Raw genomic sequence first — 17,446 nt, 5'->3', positions numbered from 1 at the left:
GATAGTCTGTACACACGTCGGATTTGACGTGCGAACGACTGAACGACGGAACGTTCAAACGACCCGTCGTTCAGAAAAATCCGACGTGTGTATGGGCCTTAAGCTGATCACCTCCTCTCATGCTCGCATCCAGGACTTTACACGAGCATCACCCCTTATCTGGAACGCTCTTCCACAGCCTGTACGTCATGCTCCAAACCTGGGCATCTTCAAACGCACTCTTAAAACACACCTTTTCAGACAAGCTTATAACATTCTATAGCCATTATCTGTCACATTGTAATCAGAGGCATAGGGTCACTGCCTCATCCATCCTCCACCCCCTAACCTAGTGTGTCCCCCACTACCCATTAGAGTGTAAGCTCGCAAGGGCAGGGTCATCCTCCTAATGTTTACTGCTTTGTAACAATATTTGTGCTGCTTGGAACTCTGCTGTACATTTGTTAGTTGTATCTATGTTCCCCTTTTCGTCTTATTGTGCTTTGTAAAGCGCTGCGGAATATGTTAGCGCTATATAAATAAATAAAAAAAAAATAATAATAATAACAATGCTTGTTGAAAGTCTATGGTATTGGAGCCAGAGGATCAGCAGGACAGCCAGGCAATTTACGGTACATTGTTTAAAAGGACGTTACTAAACAGATCTAAATACTGTTCAGTTTTCTGGTGCTCAATTTGCCCTTTCCTTATCTCACACATACTCTTTGTCATGGAGTGCCTTGAGCACTCTAGGCCACCACGATCCTCTCCTCCCCATAACCACTCATTGTGTGGCCAGTTCACAAGTGAATTGTACAAAAATAAACTATGGTTGGGCAAATTCTCTAAAAAAAGAGTTAAACAGTGGAATAAAACTGTACAACACTTTCAGATGTAGCCAGAGTACATACACTAGATGGTTACCGGCCAGCCAGAACCACCTCTGCTGAGAATCTAGCGAGCCCTCTTGGCAAAATCTGCCTGGGGGATTGACTTGGCCAATATCATTTATCTACCCACTCACCTCATCCACTGGCCTGTTGCCTGGCATCCTGCTGATCTTTGGCTGCAGTAGTGTCTGGATCACACACCTGAAACAAGCATGCAGCTAATCTAGTCAGAACCCCTAAACTGCATGCTTGTTCTGGGTCTATGGCTAAAAGTATTAGAGACAGATTATCAGCAGGACAGCCAGGCAACTTATTTTATTTTTCTTTATAAAGGAAATACATATGACAGCCTCCATATCCCTCTCACTTCAGGTGTCCTACAAAACCAAGATCTGTAAAGGGCAACTGAAGTGAGAAGAATATGGAGGCTGCCATATTTATTTCCTTTTAAACAATACCAGTTGCCTGGCAACCCTACTGAACCTCTGCCTCTAATATCTTTAGCCATAGACTCTGAACAAGCATGCAGCAGATCAGGCGTTTCTGACATTATTGTCAGATCTGACAGGATTAGCTGAATGCTTGTTACTGGACACTATTTCAGCCAAATAGATCAGCACGGCTGCCAGGCAACTGGTATTAGTTAAAAGGAAATAAATATGGCAGCCTCCATATACCTCTTACTACAGTTGTCCTTTAAGGTCAGAAGATATAAGAAAGATATTAAAGGCAGGGAAACTATACTCTGCCATACAAGTCTAAATATGCACACTTCACACAAGATGGCGCCTGAGTAGGACGCCTCGGCACACAGGGCTCCGGCTCTTCTGGCTCTTTCCTCCCTTTCCCTTGGTGGCTCACCTGCGCCGGGAGGTCAGAGATGTCCCCCCTGCTCTCCTCATCCTGGGGAGTTTGGGCACGCTGCGCTCCGGAACCTGGATCGCCAGGACCATCGATGCAATGGACAGCACATGGGGCCGCTCCATCGCCGGAGGTCAGACGCTAGGGCAGCCGCTCTGAGTTGTCGCTGCTGGCTGCTGCCGGGGAACAGGCCGCCTCGCTCCACTGCCAGCCGGGGCACGTTTGCGGCTCTTCTCCCACTACCAACACTCATGTGTCCACCACGTGGGTGGCCACACCGCAGCTGCCGGGGGAACCAAGAGACGCCGCCCGCTTTTGAGGGGATGGGGACTGTGCTGCACCACCGCGGATCCTGTCCTGCCCCAGTCGGAGCCTGTGCGCTCTGCGACGGGGGGAGATGCTGCTGCGGATGGAGGGAGCTGGGACGTTCTCCGGGTCTGCCTTGCTGCTTGCTGCGGGGCCTCTGCCCATCCCCACCGACGCTGGTCCGCTCTCCCGGGCCCAGGGGTGACCTCCGGGCACTGCTGGCTGCTCCAACACCCGCTGCACTGCCACATACCTCTGCTCGGCCACCCACGTGGAGGAGATCCCCAGTGCGAGAGTGGCTCTGCTGGCCACTCCAGAGGCAGTCTCCGCCGACTCCAGCCTGGTAAGCCACCCACGTGGAGGAGCTCCTCTCCTCTGAGCTCTCCCGCAGGCCAGACCTCCCTTGATGAGGCCACTGCCAAGAAGATCCCCCCCACATCCAGCCCTCAATTTGCGGCCATATCTGATCACCCCACCAGGTCCCCTCTGCCTGCAACCATCATCTAATGGACTCTGGACCTGACCAGCCCAGACCGGGCACCAAGCCTTTTCCTTTACACAGCTCTCTCAGTTTCTTTCTCTCTACTTTCTTTCTCTCTACTTTCGCGGACAAATCGGTGCACCTGTCTAGTTGGGAGCGTGTCGCTGTGTAGCGTCCAGTGCCGAAAATGGCAGCGCTCATATCAGCTCTCAGGCTCCTCCTCCAGTCCCACTCTTTTCTGTTCCTGCTATCAATGTATGCTTTGCTGTGTTTGTATTTACGTTAAATGTACGTGTATGCTGTAATGCTCTGTTTTGCTTTTTATTTTTGCTTTATATTTTAAACGTATGACCCATGCTTGACTGCATGTGATGCTGCACTCTGCTTAATTGTACGCACAAGCTGTAATGTTTTTTTTTGTTTTTTTTTTGTCCTATGTATGCTTGTCCTATGTATGTGCCATGCTTAACTGTATGCTATTTCTTGTCTCTTCACCAACGACCCTGTATGTGCCAAAACCAATTCCGGGTACGATCCACCGGTTGTACTTGGCGATAATAAATTCTGATTCACCTGGGCTAGTTTAGGCAATGGGAGAATGAGGTTGCGATAATGACTTGGATTGTGTACAGTAGTGGCTACCCTGCTGTGACAGCAGCCCTGTCTTGTCACCGGAACTGCTGTTATTACAGACACATGATCTGAAAAGAGCTAGCATGCTTTCTGTTCTCCATTCTAAAACAATCTATCGTCAGCCATGAATTCAAGGCTATCTGTACAACTGGACAGGATAAACCCGCTACCATGCAATCGGCAGTATGTAATTTGGCTATATGCCCTTATCCTTTCACTGCACTCTAGGTACTTTCAGATCTTCTGATTTGGTGCGTGTACCAGAGCAGCGCACGGCTGTCAGGAGACGTCATGACACTGGTGAGAAGGTTGTTCATATACTTGTTTGTCAGAAACATATCCCATGCATAAGCCAAACAAGAAACTGAAAGATCTCATATCTCACATGTTTTTACAAGGTGACAGCAAAAATAATTACATCAGGGTTCAGCTGCTAAAGTTCAGCCTTGTCACCTGAGCTCCCAGGAATGTGCCAGAGAAGCACTGATCAGATCAACACAACAGATCGCAGTAAGAAATAAAGAGGTGCTTATATTCCAGTAAAAAGAAAGATCCTGTTACTGAATATGAAGCTTGGAAATCGCTAAATACTAAATACTCATTCAACTATTTCTACCATCACAATTCGCTAGTTATGGTCTCTGAACAAGACCAAGATGCTTTTCCAAAGGCTGACATGCTATCGGTAAATCAGGCCTTTCCAAATAGAAATTCACTTTTTTCCCCTTTTTGGCACAGACATACAGAAGAAACTTGAATATTACAATATGATGCACAAGTCCAGTTATTTCAGTAATTCAGCCTAAAAGGTGAAACTAAGAATTAGCAGAGACAATGTAACACCTTGGTCAAACTTCAAAGAAATTGATGAAGAAGTCACATCAAGCATCCTCCTTCACGTCCGCCTAACTACCTGTGACCTAGATCCTGGCCCAACACAGTTCATGTTGAACTGCCCCGACCTGTTCGTACCGGTATTCCTAAAAATTGTTAACTGTTCCTTAAAATCAGGGATATTTCCTGCTTTACTGAAGGAAGCAATCATCAGGCCTCTCCTCAAAAAACCCTCCCTGGACCCAGATGCAATGACCAGCTACAGACCTGTCTCTAACCTTCCCTTTCTGGGCAAGCTAATTGAAAAAGCTGTTTACCTCCAGCTAGAAGCCAAATCCTACAAAACAACAGTTATGACCCATTCCAGTCTGGCTTCAGGAAACACCACAGCACTGAAAGGGCCCTCATCCAAATATGCAACCACCTGCTCATGGCAAGAGACAGAGGAGAGTGCTCCATCCTCATACTGCTAGACCTTTCTGCAGCCTTTGATACAGTTGACCATGACATCTTGATAAACAGGCTACAGGAATACTGCGGCATTGATGGCATAGTTCTTCAGTGGTTCCAATCCTTCTTGAGTGGCAGAACCCACAAAGTGTCTATGGGGCCCTTCCTGTCCACCCCTGTATCACTTAGGTATGGGGTGCCCCAGGGCTCAATCCTCTCTCCCCTGCTTTTCACGATTTACATGTTACCGCTGGGAAAACTAATCCAAAAACATGGCCTGACATACCACTGCTATGCAGACGACACTCAACTATATCTTTCCTTCAAGCCTGGTGTGACAGACCCAACTCTAACTATAAACGCCTGCTTACGTGAACTACAGCAATGGATGAATGACAACTGGCTGAAACTAAATGCAGACAAAACTGAAGTCCTTCTGATAGGAGGGCAGAGCATGATAACAAAACAACTTAACTTGCAGTCTTCACCACTGGGAATAGGAGGCACGGATCTGCGCAGCTCTGATCATGTGCGTAGCCTGGGAGTTCTAATTGATTGGGATTTAAACTTCAGAACTCAAATCTCTGCTGTGGTGAAATCATCCTATTTTCACCTGAAGAACATTGCAAAAATCAAGCACCTCATACCCCCAGAAGATCTGCCAACCTTAGTCCACGCCTTCATCACATCCCGACTGGACTACTGCAATGCTCTCTACACTGGCCTTCCAAAAAAGGTCTTGTACCGACTACAGCTGATACAGAATACTGCTGCCAGACTGCTAACCAACCAACCCCGTCACTGCCACATAATGCCAGTCCTGCACTTCCTTCACTGGCTACCTATAGAATGGAGGGTCCTATTCAAGATCGGCCTACTGACATTTAAATCCCTGAATAATTTAGGCCCTGGATACATGAAAGATATGTTGCAGCAGCGTAGCAATCCCCGCATTCTCAGATCAACAGGTTCTAATAATCTAGTCATACCCAGAGTCCACTTGGAAACTTTTGGTCCCAGAGCCTTCTGTCATGCTGCCCCTACGTTTTGGAGCTCCTTACCTCAACAGATCAGGACAGCTCCATCCCTGGACGTGTTTAAATCCAGACTGAAAACCCACCTGTTCAGTCTGGCATTTGCAGAAATATAACTTTTGTTGTGTGAATACTTCATCCTACTAATTACTGAATCTGAGAGAGCCTAAGCGCTTTGAGTCCTATGGGAGAAAAGCGCTATAGAAATGTTATTGTATTGTATATTATTGTATAATTTTGCCCCAGCTTTGGCTCGTGTTCACTTAAAAAAATAATAATTACAATTTAAAAAACTGTAAGACTATCTATGTAGGTCACTTACCCATTTTAATGTCCCATTAAACTGCTATAATTCCAGCCCTTAAAGTGTTCCCGAGACAAAAAGAGGGGAAACATTTATACATACCTGGGGCTTCCTCCAGCCTCCTCCAGGCTTACTCCTCCCTCGCTGCAGTCTTCCACCTCCTGGGTTTTCTGAAACTGGCCCCGAAAAGTCCTCCAGTCGACACAGGCTCAGTGGAGCGTTGTGTGCCTGTGCCGTCGTACTACGCAGGCACAAAAAGCCCCCAGGCGCACGTGTGGCTGGGCCACGCATGTGCAACATGCTGTGGACTGGAGGACTTTCTGTGGGAAATTTCAAATGAACTAGGAGGCAGAGGATGGTGGTGAGGGACAGAGAGGTAAGCTGGTGGGGGGGCGATTCGGGCAGAAGGAAGCCCCAGGTATGTATAATTCCCCCCCATCCCCCTTTTCCTCAGGTTTACTTTAAATAGCCATTTCCAAAACCTCCAGGATTTGTAATTTGCATATGTACTCACATTTCCCCCCTACATAAAGATGCTCAGTGACTGACCAGACAGACAGCTAGCCTGTGATGTTGGTGATGGGGAAGTGGGTTGCAGCACACTGACAGAAGACTGTAGCTATGACAGAGGACATAAACATAGATAAACTAATGTCACAGCTGTGTTTTCTAAAGGTCATCTCCCTTCTCTTCTTTAAAAGTTTAAAATAGTTTTAATACCAACCTAAATGAAGTCCCTGTGGGCAATAAAGAACTTTGCTAATGTATACACCTTCCTATTTCACTGCATTCAGTAGAAACATCTAGAGGAAATGTATACTTGGATCTACACGTGTAGATGAGGCGGCGATCCGGCGGCTCGATTAGCTGCCGGATCGCCTCTTCCGCGTCCCCGCCGCAATCAATACCCGCTCGAATCCCGCGCCGCTTATCTTTCGCTCGATTCCCTACCATTGTCCCCTCGCGGGGAGCGAGCAGGGAATCGGCGGTGGGGAGATCCATCCTGTCGGATCTTATCAATCAAGCCGCATCATCGGCTCGATTGATAAGGAACATCGCGGCCGCATCTACACGTGTAGATGCGGCTTTAAATTCTGCTGATTCTAGAAGAAATTTCATTGTTAATCCAAGTAACTTCTCACAATTAAATAACAAACAAAAGCAAAAACTGGTGGTATTTTTGTTTGCCCATCCAGCTGAAAGGATGGCAATCTGGGGATCTCTCCTCTGCCATTAGCATCTAACAGGAAGATAGAGACAAGGGGGATGTCACTGTCAGACGCAGGAGCAATGTCTACTGCTGCTTTGTAGCTAGATGCTACTACTGTGTGTCTGCCAATAACAAATGAGCTGGAATGGCAGGCTTGGCTACCTTTGTGAATCGGAATTTCCACTTTCATTACAAAATTGCCATTAATGCAGATTGGTGATGCCCAGAACTTTAAGTAATTATGTTATAAATTTCCATTTCAATCTGAACCTAGCTATGAATTTCCAAAACTGACAATAAGCTAAATTGTCGCTCTTTACAACCTTGGCTACAGCACTTTGTCTGGAGTACAGTTGCCACGAGGCTGTCCAGGGGCTCCTGCCTTACTGGTCATCTGCAGGACTCATCTCATTCAATAATTATCTAGCAGGTGTACGAGGCTTTAGTGGCTCTGTGAAGCACTGTGGGATATAAATGTATAATAATAATTAAATGCATTTTCTCGATGAGCGATTCTACATCTATACATAATCTAGAATGTGTACAGGTGTCTTCTGATGTTTTAGATAAAATTACTGATCCATTATGTTTGATCATAAATAGGTGACTACTATTGTTCTATTGACGTTCCTACAACAGAGAGCCTCCTGCTTGAAGGCCCCTTCCCCTCTCCATAGACCAGAGCAGGCTGCATAACAGACCAACATGTTTCTGCAGCAATGGTTCTAAAATGGCCACACAAAATGGTCCATGTTCACCCAAAATAAGAGTGCTTGAAGCTTTAAAGAGGAACCTTACCGAAAGATAGTGGGGAGGAAAAATAAATAAATGAATACATTGCAAAGTGAGAAGTTAGATAGATAGATCAACTAAGAAATGATTGATATGTGCCATGTAGTTCATACATACTGCTTGGCCAACAATGAGCTAAAAGGTTGATTTGTAACACAGACACACACATACTATATAATAATTCCCCTGTCCCTGCGTCGTCCTGTGTCAGGTGCCTGGGTGCACATGTGCGGCATGCGGGCAGGCTTTGGGCAGCAGTCATGGACTTGCATGGGGCATGCAGAGCAAGGCCATGCACGCTTTGGGGGAGGGGGTCACCTGTTATTAAACAGGCGGGGTATATATATTTTCTACATTGACGGCATTGAGGTTGAAAGAGTCCTGCCTCCTGGGCACAACCATCTCCTGAGCTGGATGGCAAGCACTGCCTCTACCCCGAGGAAAGCCCTGCAGAGACTATTCTGCCTTCGCCAACAGAAGTTCGGTATGATGAAATTCTACACCACCACCACTGAATCTGTCCCGCTTGTACATCCTGGTCTGGTACGCTGGCTCCTCCATTAATGTCATATTTAAACTACAGAGCTCCATCAGATCAGCAGAGAGTTTCATCGGGAAACCTCTCCCTCCACTTGACCTCCTGTACAACTCCAGACTGCGCTGCTGAGCGATGAGGATTACTAAATGACCCCTCACACCCAGGCCACAACTTCTTCAGTTCGCTCCCATCAGGCTGAAGTTTTCGAGCCATCTCTACCAGGACTTCAAGGCATAGAAACTTTTTCCCCCTCTGCTGTCAACCTCTTAAACTCTCTTCAAGCCCTCCCCCCTCTAGCATCCCCCATTAAGGTTGCAGCCGCTGGCTGCGGTTATCAATAGTTTGATAAGTGAAACACTGTCTAAGTGTATCTTGTAAAATCTGCGGTTTACTGTACCTTGTGTCTTGTGTCCTGTACCTGTGCTTGGCAAATAAAATAATTCTGATATATCCCACAATGCAACAAAGTTCACTGACAGGAAACTGTCAGGCCATCGCCCTGACATCACACTGTGGCATAGAGACATCCCTAATGATCTGTTTGAGAAAATGTAAAGGTTTCTTGTGGGAAAGGGAGTATCGTCTACTGATTCGGATAAAAAAAAATAGATATAAAATACAACAGGATGAATTGCAGCACATTTAGACAGTAAAAGGCAGATTTGTACACAAATAGTAAGATAAGTGAATGCCATGGGCGCCAAAAAACAAAAGGACCCATTCAAATCAAACCTTTAAAGGATACCCGAAGTGACATGTGACATGATGAGATAGACATGGGTATGACAGTGCCTAGCACACAAATAACTATGCTGTGTTCCTTTTTTTCTTTCTCTGTCTGAAATAGTTAAATATCGGGTATGTAAGTGGCTGACTCAGTCATGACAGGAAGTGACTACAGTGTGACCCTCACTGATAAAAAATTCCTACTATAAATCACTTTCCTTGGCTTCTGAGAGCAAGAAAGAGATAAAAAAGGGGAATTTCTTTTCAGTGAGGGTCACACTGCAGTCACTTCCTGTCTGATTCGGGACTGAGTCAGCCACTTACATACCTGCTATTTAACTCTTTCAGGCAGAAAAAGAAAAAAGGGAACACAGCATAGTTATTTGTGTGCTAGGCATTGTACATAGACATGTCTATCTCATCATGTCACATGTCACTTCGGGTATCCTTTAAGTAGTATAAGCATAGAAATACAACAACAGTACCCAATATAAAGGAGCTCCACAGAATAATGATGCATAACCTCTGAGGAGAGAAGTTAGAGCAGATATTACAAAGAAAAATAAAAAGAATAAAGATAGAAAAAAGGAGAAAAGAGAAGAGGGCTGAGCTATGTTTAATTGCGAATCTGTCAAAGTAAAAATATGGACACTACCGCTGTTACATTTTTTATTTCAACTATATACTCACAAGCAAGCCGAATTTTTGACCCCCCAAAAGTGGGCCAAAAGTTGGGGGGTCGGCTTGCTTGCGAGTCATGGGTGGGTGGGTGTATAGGTGCTGTCCCTCCCCGCTCCCCTGCGGCTGCCGCTGCTATAACCTTAGGCGGCGCCGCTTCCTCTATCCCCGTCCTCCTCCGGTAACTCATTCACAGCAGCGCGCCCCCCGCTGCTGTGATGACGCAGGAAACCATAGAGAGCGGTTCCCATAGTAACGGCATCGCCGCTACAGGAAGCCCTCTCTATGGTTTCCTCGTCATCACAGCAGCGAGAGGCACGCTGCTGTGAATGAGTTACCGGAGGACGGGGATAGAGGAAGCGGCGCCGCCTAAGGTAATAGCAGCGGCAGCCGCGGGGGAGCGGGGAGGGACAGCACCTACCCACCCACCCATACTGGGGCACTATGCTAGCTATATGGGGCACTATGCTAGCTATATGGGGCACTATGCTAGCTATACTGGGGCACTATACAAGCTATAATGGGGCACTATACTAGCTATAATGGGGCACTATACTAGCTATAATGGGGCACTATACTAGCTATACTGAGCACTATACTAGCTATAATTGGGCACTTCACTAGCTATACTGAGCACTATACTAGCTATAATTGGGCACTTCACTAGCTATACTGAGCACTATACTAGCTATACTGAGCACTATACTAGCTATACTGAGCACTATACTAGCTATACTGAGCACTATACTAGCTATACTGAGCACTATACTAGCTATACTGAGCACTATACTGGCTATACTGGGCACTATACTGGCTATACTGGGGCACTATACTGGCTATACTGGGGCACTATACTAGCTATACTGAGCACTATACTAGCTATACTGAGCACTATACTAGCTATACTGAGCACTATACTGGCTATACTGGGGCACTATACTGGCTATACTGGGGCACTATACTGGCTATACTGGGGCACTATACTGGCTATACTGGGGCACTATACTAGCTATACTGAGCACTATACTAGCTATACTGAGCACTATACTAGCTATACTGAGCACTATACTAGCTATACTGAGCACTATACTGGCTATACTGAGCACTATACTGGCTATACTGGGCACTATACTAGCTATACTGAGCACTATACTAGCTATAATGAGCACTATACTAGCTATAATGAGCACTATACTAGCTATACTGAGCACTATACTAGCTATACTGAGCACTATACTAGCTATACTGAGCACTATACTGGCTATACTGGGCACTATACTGGCTATACTGAGCACTATACTAGCTATACTGGGGCATTTTACTAGCTATACTGAGCACTACCTACCTATACTGGGCACTATACTAGCTATACTGAGCACTATACTAGCTATACTGAGCACTATACTGGCTATACTGAGCACTATACTGGCTATACTGGGCACTATACTAGCTATACTGAGCACTATACTAGCTATAATGAGCACTATACTAGCTATAATGAGCACTATACTAGCTATACTGAGCACTATACTAGCTATACTGAGCACTATACTAGCTATACTGAGCACTATACTGGCTATACTGGGCACTATACTGGCTATACTGAGCACTATACTAGCTATACTGGGGCATTTTACTAGCTATACTGAGCACTACCTACCTATACTGGGCACTATACTAGCTATACTGAGCACTATACTAGCTATACTGAGCACTATACTGGCTATACTGAGCACTATACTGGCTATACTGGGCACTATACTAGCTATACTGAGCACTATACTAGCTATAATGAGCACTATACTAGCTATAATGAGCACTATACTGGCTATACTGAGCACTATACTAGCTATACTGGGCACTATACTAGCTATACTGAGCACTATACTAGCTATAATGAGCACTATACTAGCTATACTGAACACTATACTAGCTATAATGAGCACTATACTAGCTATACTGAGCACTATACTAGCTATACTGGGGCATTTTACTAGCTATACTGAGCACTACCTACCTATACTGGGCACTATACTAGCTATACTGGGACATACTGGGGGGATCACGCGGCCAGCGTTTCCTACCCCCGGCTTACATGAGGGTCAATCATTTTTTCCTGTTTTTTGGGGTAAAAGTGGGGGGGGGGGGGGGGGGGGGTCGGCTTACATGCGGGTCGGCTTGCTTGCGAGTATATACGGTAACTCACTTCCTGTACTAATTCCATGGCTACACTTTTTTCAGTGATCTGCAACATAATTGCAGCCAATGAGATCTGAACTTGCATGATTGCTTCAGGCCCCTGACTAACAGCAGTACTTTCCTTACAACCAGATGTGCTTGAAGGAACATAAAATAAGGCTCTGGTCAATAATGCAATCTAATTTATTATTGAATTTTGCTTTTACTTAAACATACACATTAGCTCCTGCTGATGACAATGCAGCAACAAAATAAAAATAAATAAATTAAAAAAAAAAAAAAAGACTCAGCTCTGTATACTGGCCTTTCAGAATTTATAAGCACTCCAACAAAAGGAGTAACCATTTAACCCTGTAGAACCAGTGTAGGAATTTTGACACAGCTTACTCTAGATAGAGTACAGCTTGTTTACTATTAATATAAGCAATTTAAAGGGAAAGTCCAAGCAAAATAAAAAAATGAGTTTCACTTACCTGGGGCTTCTACCAGCCCCATGCAGCCATCCTGTGCCCTCGTAGTCACTCACTGCTGCTCCAGTCCCCCGCTGGCAGCTTTCCGCCCTCGGAGGTTCTCGGGCCGCATTGCGTACATTTTTACGCATTCCCGCTAGTGCAGGAACATTAACACATACATTTTTACGCGTTAGTGGTTCAATACATAAAAATTTACGCATTGAACCAGTAACACGTAAAAATGTATGTGTTAATGTTCCCGCACTAGCGGGAATGCGTAAAAATGTACGCAATGCGGCCCGCCGACCTCCGAGGTCGGCAAGCTGCCAGCGGGGGACTGGAGCAGCAGTGAGTGACTACGAGGGCACAGGATGGCTGCATGGGACTGGTAGAAGCCCCAGGTAAGTGAAACTCATTTTTTTATTTTGCTTGGACCTTTCCTTTAACAGCTTATACTATACATACTGCGGTTGATGTGCCTATATGTGAAAAAAGATGCAAATCAAATCATGCAAGTACTTGCATTGTTGATCATTTTTAAATTGCTACTTTAAAGCAGTAAGATCAGTCATACTATTGCAGAGAAAAAAACACATATATAAGTAGATAAATACTTTATCTACTTACATAACACATGTATTGTATTGTCCTCGTTTTGATCTCAGTGAATGTTCTATAGTAAATGACGAGAATTCTGTTCCTGGTGGGGGCCATGTCTTTTGCCCACAGTAAAGGCTAACTTGTGAGGTCATTTCTGCCCTTTACTTTTTTTCTTGTCTCCTTCAATCGCTGAATCACCTCAGCCTTGCTTGTAAACACAAGTGAGTAGGGGATCAGGTTTCAGATAAGCAGCAGGCAGGGAAATAAAGGAAAGAGGAGGAATAGATTATAGATAAAAAGAACCCCCAGCATGCAATTCTTTGGCACCGACTACTAAAGAGCCAGTGCTCCTCAGGTATATGATAACTCCAAATCATAACAGCAGAAAAAGTTTTGAAAGTTTTGAATGCAGGATTAGCATCTTTAACACTTAATACACTCAGACCAGTTGCTGTTGAAATTTGATTTTGATTGTGACGATACTGCTTTAAAGAGAACCGTAACCAAGAATTGAACTTCATACCAATCAGAAGCTGATACTCCCTTTCTCATGAGAAATTGTTTCCTTTTCACAAACTGATTATCAGGGGGCTCTCTGTATGGCTGATGTTGTGGTGAAACCCCTCCCACAGTGTGAAGTCAGAACCATGGTTCTGACAGTTTCCTGTCTGTGAGCCTTGTTGCAATGTGGGAAATAACAGCAGTTTACAGCCGTTTCCAACTGCCAAAAAAGCAAGCAGCATCTCATACCACTGACATCACCTTCCAGCAGTAAAAATGTCACCATGTGATAAATGTCAGAATGCAAATCAGGGAGAGGAAAGACTTTACAATGGGCAAACATTGACTAAATCATTTATACATAATTACTGTAGAAATGAAGCACTTTAAAGAGGAACTCCAGCGAAAATCATGTAATAAAGTAAACCAAAGACGAAAGGGGGGGGGGGGAATTTATAAATACCTGGGGCTTCCTCCAGCCCCCTCCAGGCTTATAGCTCCCTTGCCATCCTCCTCTGCCTCCTGGTTTGTTTGAAACTGCCCACGGAAAAACCACTGGTCTGCGGCGTACTGCGCATGCACGGCCCTGTCTTGTCCATGCCCCATTGCGCTCTCCTGCCCGGGAGCTTTCTGCGCTTGTGCAGTACTATTGCGCAGGCACAGAATGGAGATGGCTAAGGAAGCCTGATGGGGGTGCGTGCACGCCCACACTCCGTCAACTGGCCCAGAATGGAAAACTTTTTAGGGGCAGTTTCAGAAGACCCAGGAGGCGGAGGAGGACGGCGAGGGAGCAGTAAACCTGGAGGGGACTGGAGGAAGCCCCAGGTATGTATACACCAGAAACAAGCATGCAGCAAATGCAGTTAACCTTTGAGGGCCACTATTGCCAGAATTGTAAAATTTAAAATACATGTAAACAAATACAAACAAACAAGTATGTCCCTTTCAGAGTAAAATGAGCCATAAATTACTTTTCTCCTATGCTGCTGTCACTCACAGTAGGTAGTAGAAATCTGACAGAACTGACAGGTTTTAGACTAGTCGTTCTCCTCGTGAGGTTCTTAGGGTTTTCTCTCTTTTCAAAAGCCCAGTGCACACCAAAAACCTCTAGCAGGTCCGCAAAATGCTAGAGATTTTTAAAGCAGATAGAGCGATTCTAGGGATGTTTAGAGACGTTTTCTAAACATTCCTAGCATTTTTTGGAGCATTTTTGTGTAGCAGATTTCAAATATAGTTACAGTAAAGCTGTTACTGAACAGCTTCTGTAACAAAAATGCCTGGAAAACCGCTCTGATCTAGCGTTTTTCAGAGCGGTTTTCCACTTTTCTATACTTTAACATTGAGGCAGAAACGCCTCTGAAATCTAAAAAATGCTGCAGCCCCCGATTTTGCGTTTGTGGAAAAAAAAAACGAACCGCTCTGGTGTGCACCAGCTCATTCACTTTCATTAGCCAAGCGGTTTTCCCCCTGCAAGCGTTTTAAAAAACGCTCCAGAACCGCTCTGGTGCACCAGCCCTTAGTGACAGCAACATAGGAGAGAATTCATTTATGGCTCATTTCAATCTGGAAGAAACATACCTCTTATTTGTATGTGTGTACATGCATTATGAATTTTACAATTGTTTTGCAATAGTGTTCCTTTAAGTCAAACTTTAAATCTGCATGCTTGCTCAGGATCAATGACAAAGTATTAGAGGCTCAGCAGGGCAGCCAGGCAATAAAAGAAATAAATATGTCAGCCTCCATATCCCTTGCAGGACCGTTGTCCTTTTTAAAGCACACCTAAAAGTAAGAAGAATAAGTAGGTTGACATATTGAATTCCTTTTAAACAATGCAAACTGCCTGGCTGTCCAGCAGATTTTCTGCCTCACAGACTTTTAGCCACAGACCCTATTGATGCACGAAATATCAAGCAGGACTGCCAGGTTGTTTAAAAGGAAATAAATATGGCAGCCTCATATCTGTGTCTGATGTGTGGCTGCCATACTCACAATCTGCAAACTACTTCCAGCAGACTGAAGATCTTGCACAGCATTCTTGTAAGAAGGCCAGCATGGAACTAGTATGTAGCTTGTGAATTCTGACAATGACTAATTGCATCAGACATCCTCTTGCTCATCCAGACAGGTATTTATGCTTGAGGGCAGATTTGCTTCTAAATGTGAATGAAAAGTGGAAACATAAAGGCTGCATGACTATGATCCAGGTGTGCTAGATTCCTGAACACTGACAGGGTTGCTATAAAATGTAAACCACCACAGTAAATGCACAACACAGATCACAGTGAGGCTGATTAACAACAAATGCTGAGCAAAAGAGAAGCAGCCGCCTATAGCAACCAGTAAGGTCTATGTTGGTTACTATTAGTAACACATTTTTTTTTCTTTCATTATTTTTTTGTAAATGAACTCAAATATTTTTACAACAAAATCCTGGTCACTAAACTTTACAGTGAAATGCACATGGTAAGATGCTAGTCTATAGCTAAGCTTTTAAAAGAAACCCAGGTGTGAGACCTATGGAGGCTGCCATATTTATTTCCTTTTAAACAATACCAGTTGCCTGGCTGTCCTGCTGATCTTTCTGGCCAGTCTAAATCACACACCTGAAACAAGCATGCAGCTAATCTTGTCAGATTTGCCATAGACATCTGATCTGCACGCTTGTTCAGGGTCTATGGCTTAAAGTACTAGAGGCAGAAGATCAACAGGACAGCCAGGCAATGTGTATTATTTAAAAGCAAATAAACATGCCAGCCTCCATATCCCTACCACCTCGAGTTCCCTTTAAGAAACAAAATAGGTCACCTAAATTTATAGTCCACTTAAATAAGTCTATTGATTGCTAAAACATAATAAAACAAAGTGCAACACGAAGACGTATAACGGATGAGATAATGACTGTATACATGGCTACGTGGCGCCCTTTCGATGCCATCACTTTCATGCCACCTACATCTAAACAGCCCATCTGCTAAGTGACGATGTACTTGGAAAACAGAGAGCCCTCTGTCACTGGGCCTAGCCAGGTAAGACCTCGGCACCATTAAAATGCCACGTACTTTCGTCAGTTCCAGCAGTCGTGCACAGGCAGAACACTATATCCCTGGGAAGGGATATGTGAGAAGCAACAGAAAGATGTACTAAAATAAAAACACTATTCACAACCTACTGCCACTCCCACAGCGCCCTGTCTAATGACTATGTCCTGCGACTAACAACCCCAGATCATTAACATGTGCCTCATACTGCTGTGTGAGCTGCTGGGGATCCCAGAGACAGCGACATGCAGGGAATCTGCACTGTGTACAGCATCAGCACACAATTATCATTCACATCTACAGCCAGGGTTTCCCCAGCAAGGGAGTGGTTACAAAGGATTTTCCACAACTGTTCAGTCTGTACAATACACAGAAGCAGTCTGGCATGCAAGTACCCACTGTCAAGACCACTCAAGTCCCTTGAACACATGAAAAAAAATACATAACAGCTCATATTCCCTTTATAATACGCCACAGTTGGGATGCTGGGATTGGGAAAGCCTGCCCTCTGCTACCCAAAGTCAAATTATTTCATTGACAGGTTAGAGGTCCTCATCACCCCGGCAACCCCTCCCCCGGCACATAAGCATCCCTGATCTTTTCAATGCTGAAGCCCACCCAAACCACCTCCTAGAAGCTTAAGAGACTCACAAAGCAGCTGAGCACGGAGCAGTGAGGGCGCGGTGAGGGCTCAGTCATGCTGGCAGGGGCCGCAGCTCTCACACAAGGGCTGGGCCCGTGTAACCATCGCGTCTCTCTTCTGCTTCTGCACCCAGAGCCAGCTCACTGCGGCCGCTCCATCGCACAGAGAAAAAAAAGGGAGGAGGTGGAGGGAGGAGCAGGTGCTTCAGCTGTCTGTGCTGCTTGATGCCTCCTCCTCTGGCATGGACTCAGACACATACACACCCCCTCCCATCTGCCAGATAAGCAGGCCTGT

At 45.1% G+C, this 17,446-nt stretch overlaps 1 protein-coding gene across 4 annotated transcripts in view; it reads right to left on the bottom strand.

The window, feature by feature from the left end:
* The window catches only part of MTMR4 (myotubularin related protein 4), a 137,512-nt gene that overhangs the window by 70,491 nt on the left and 49,575 nt on the right, over nt 1-17,446 (bottom strand). For 2 of the 4 annotated variants that reach the window (XM_068270040.1, XM_068270043.1), the window contains exon 1: nt 17,161-17,335. The exons of the other annotated variants lie outside the window; for them this stretch is intronic. In XM_068270040.1, coding sequence (XP_068126141.1) covers nt 17,161-17,208 — 48 coding nt within the window. In that variant the 5' untranslated portion in view covers nt 17,209-17,335. Of the gene's footprint in view, nt 1-17,160; nt 17,336-17,446 lie in introns of those variants that run through there. 4 annotated transcript variants of the gene reach the window in all.

The sequence above is a fragment of the Hyperolius riggenbachi genome, chromosome 2 (genome assembly GCF_040937935.1).
Source record: "Hyperolius riggenbachi isolate aHypRig1 chromosome 2, aHypRig1.pri, whole genome shotgun sequence".
In the NCBI taxonomy this organism is placed as follows: domain Eukaryota; kingdom Metazoa; phylum Chordata; class Amphibia; order Anura; family Hyperoliidae; genus Hyperolius; species Hyperolius riggenbachi.
This window is presented reverse-complemented; position numbering and strand designations above follow the sequence as displayed.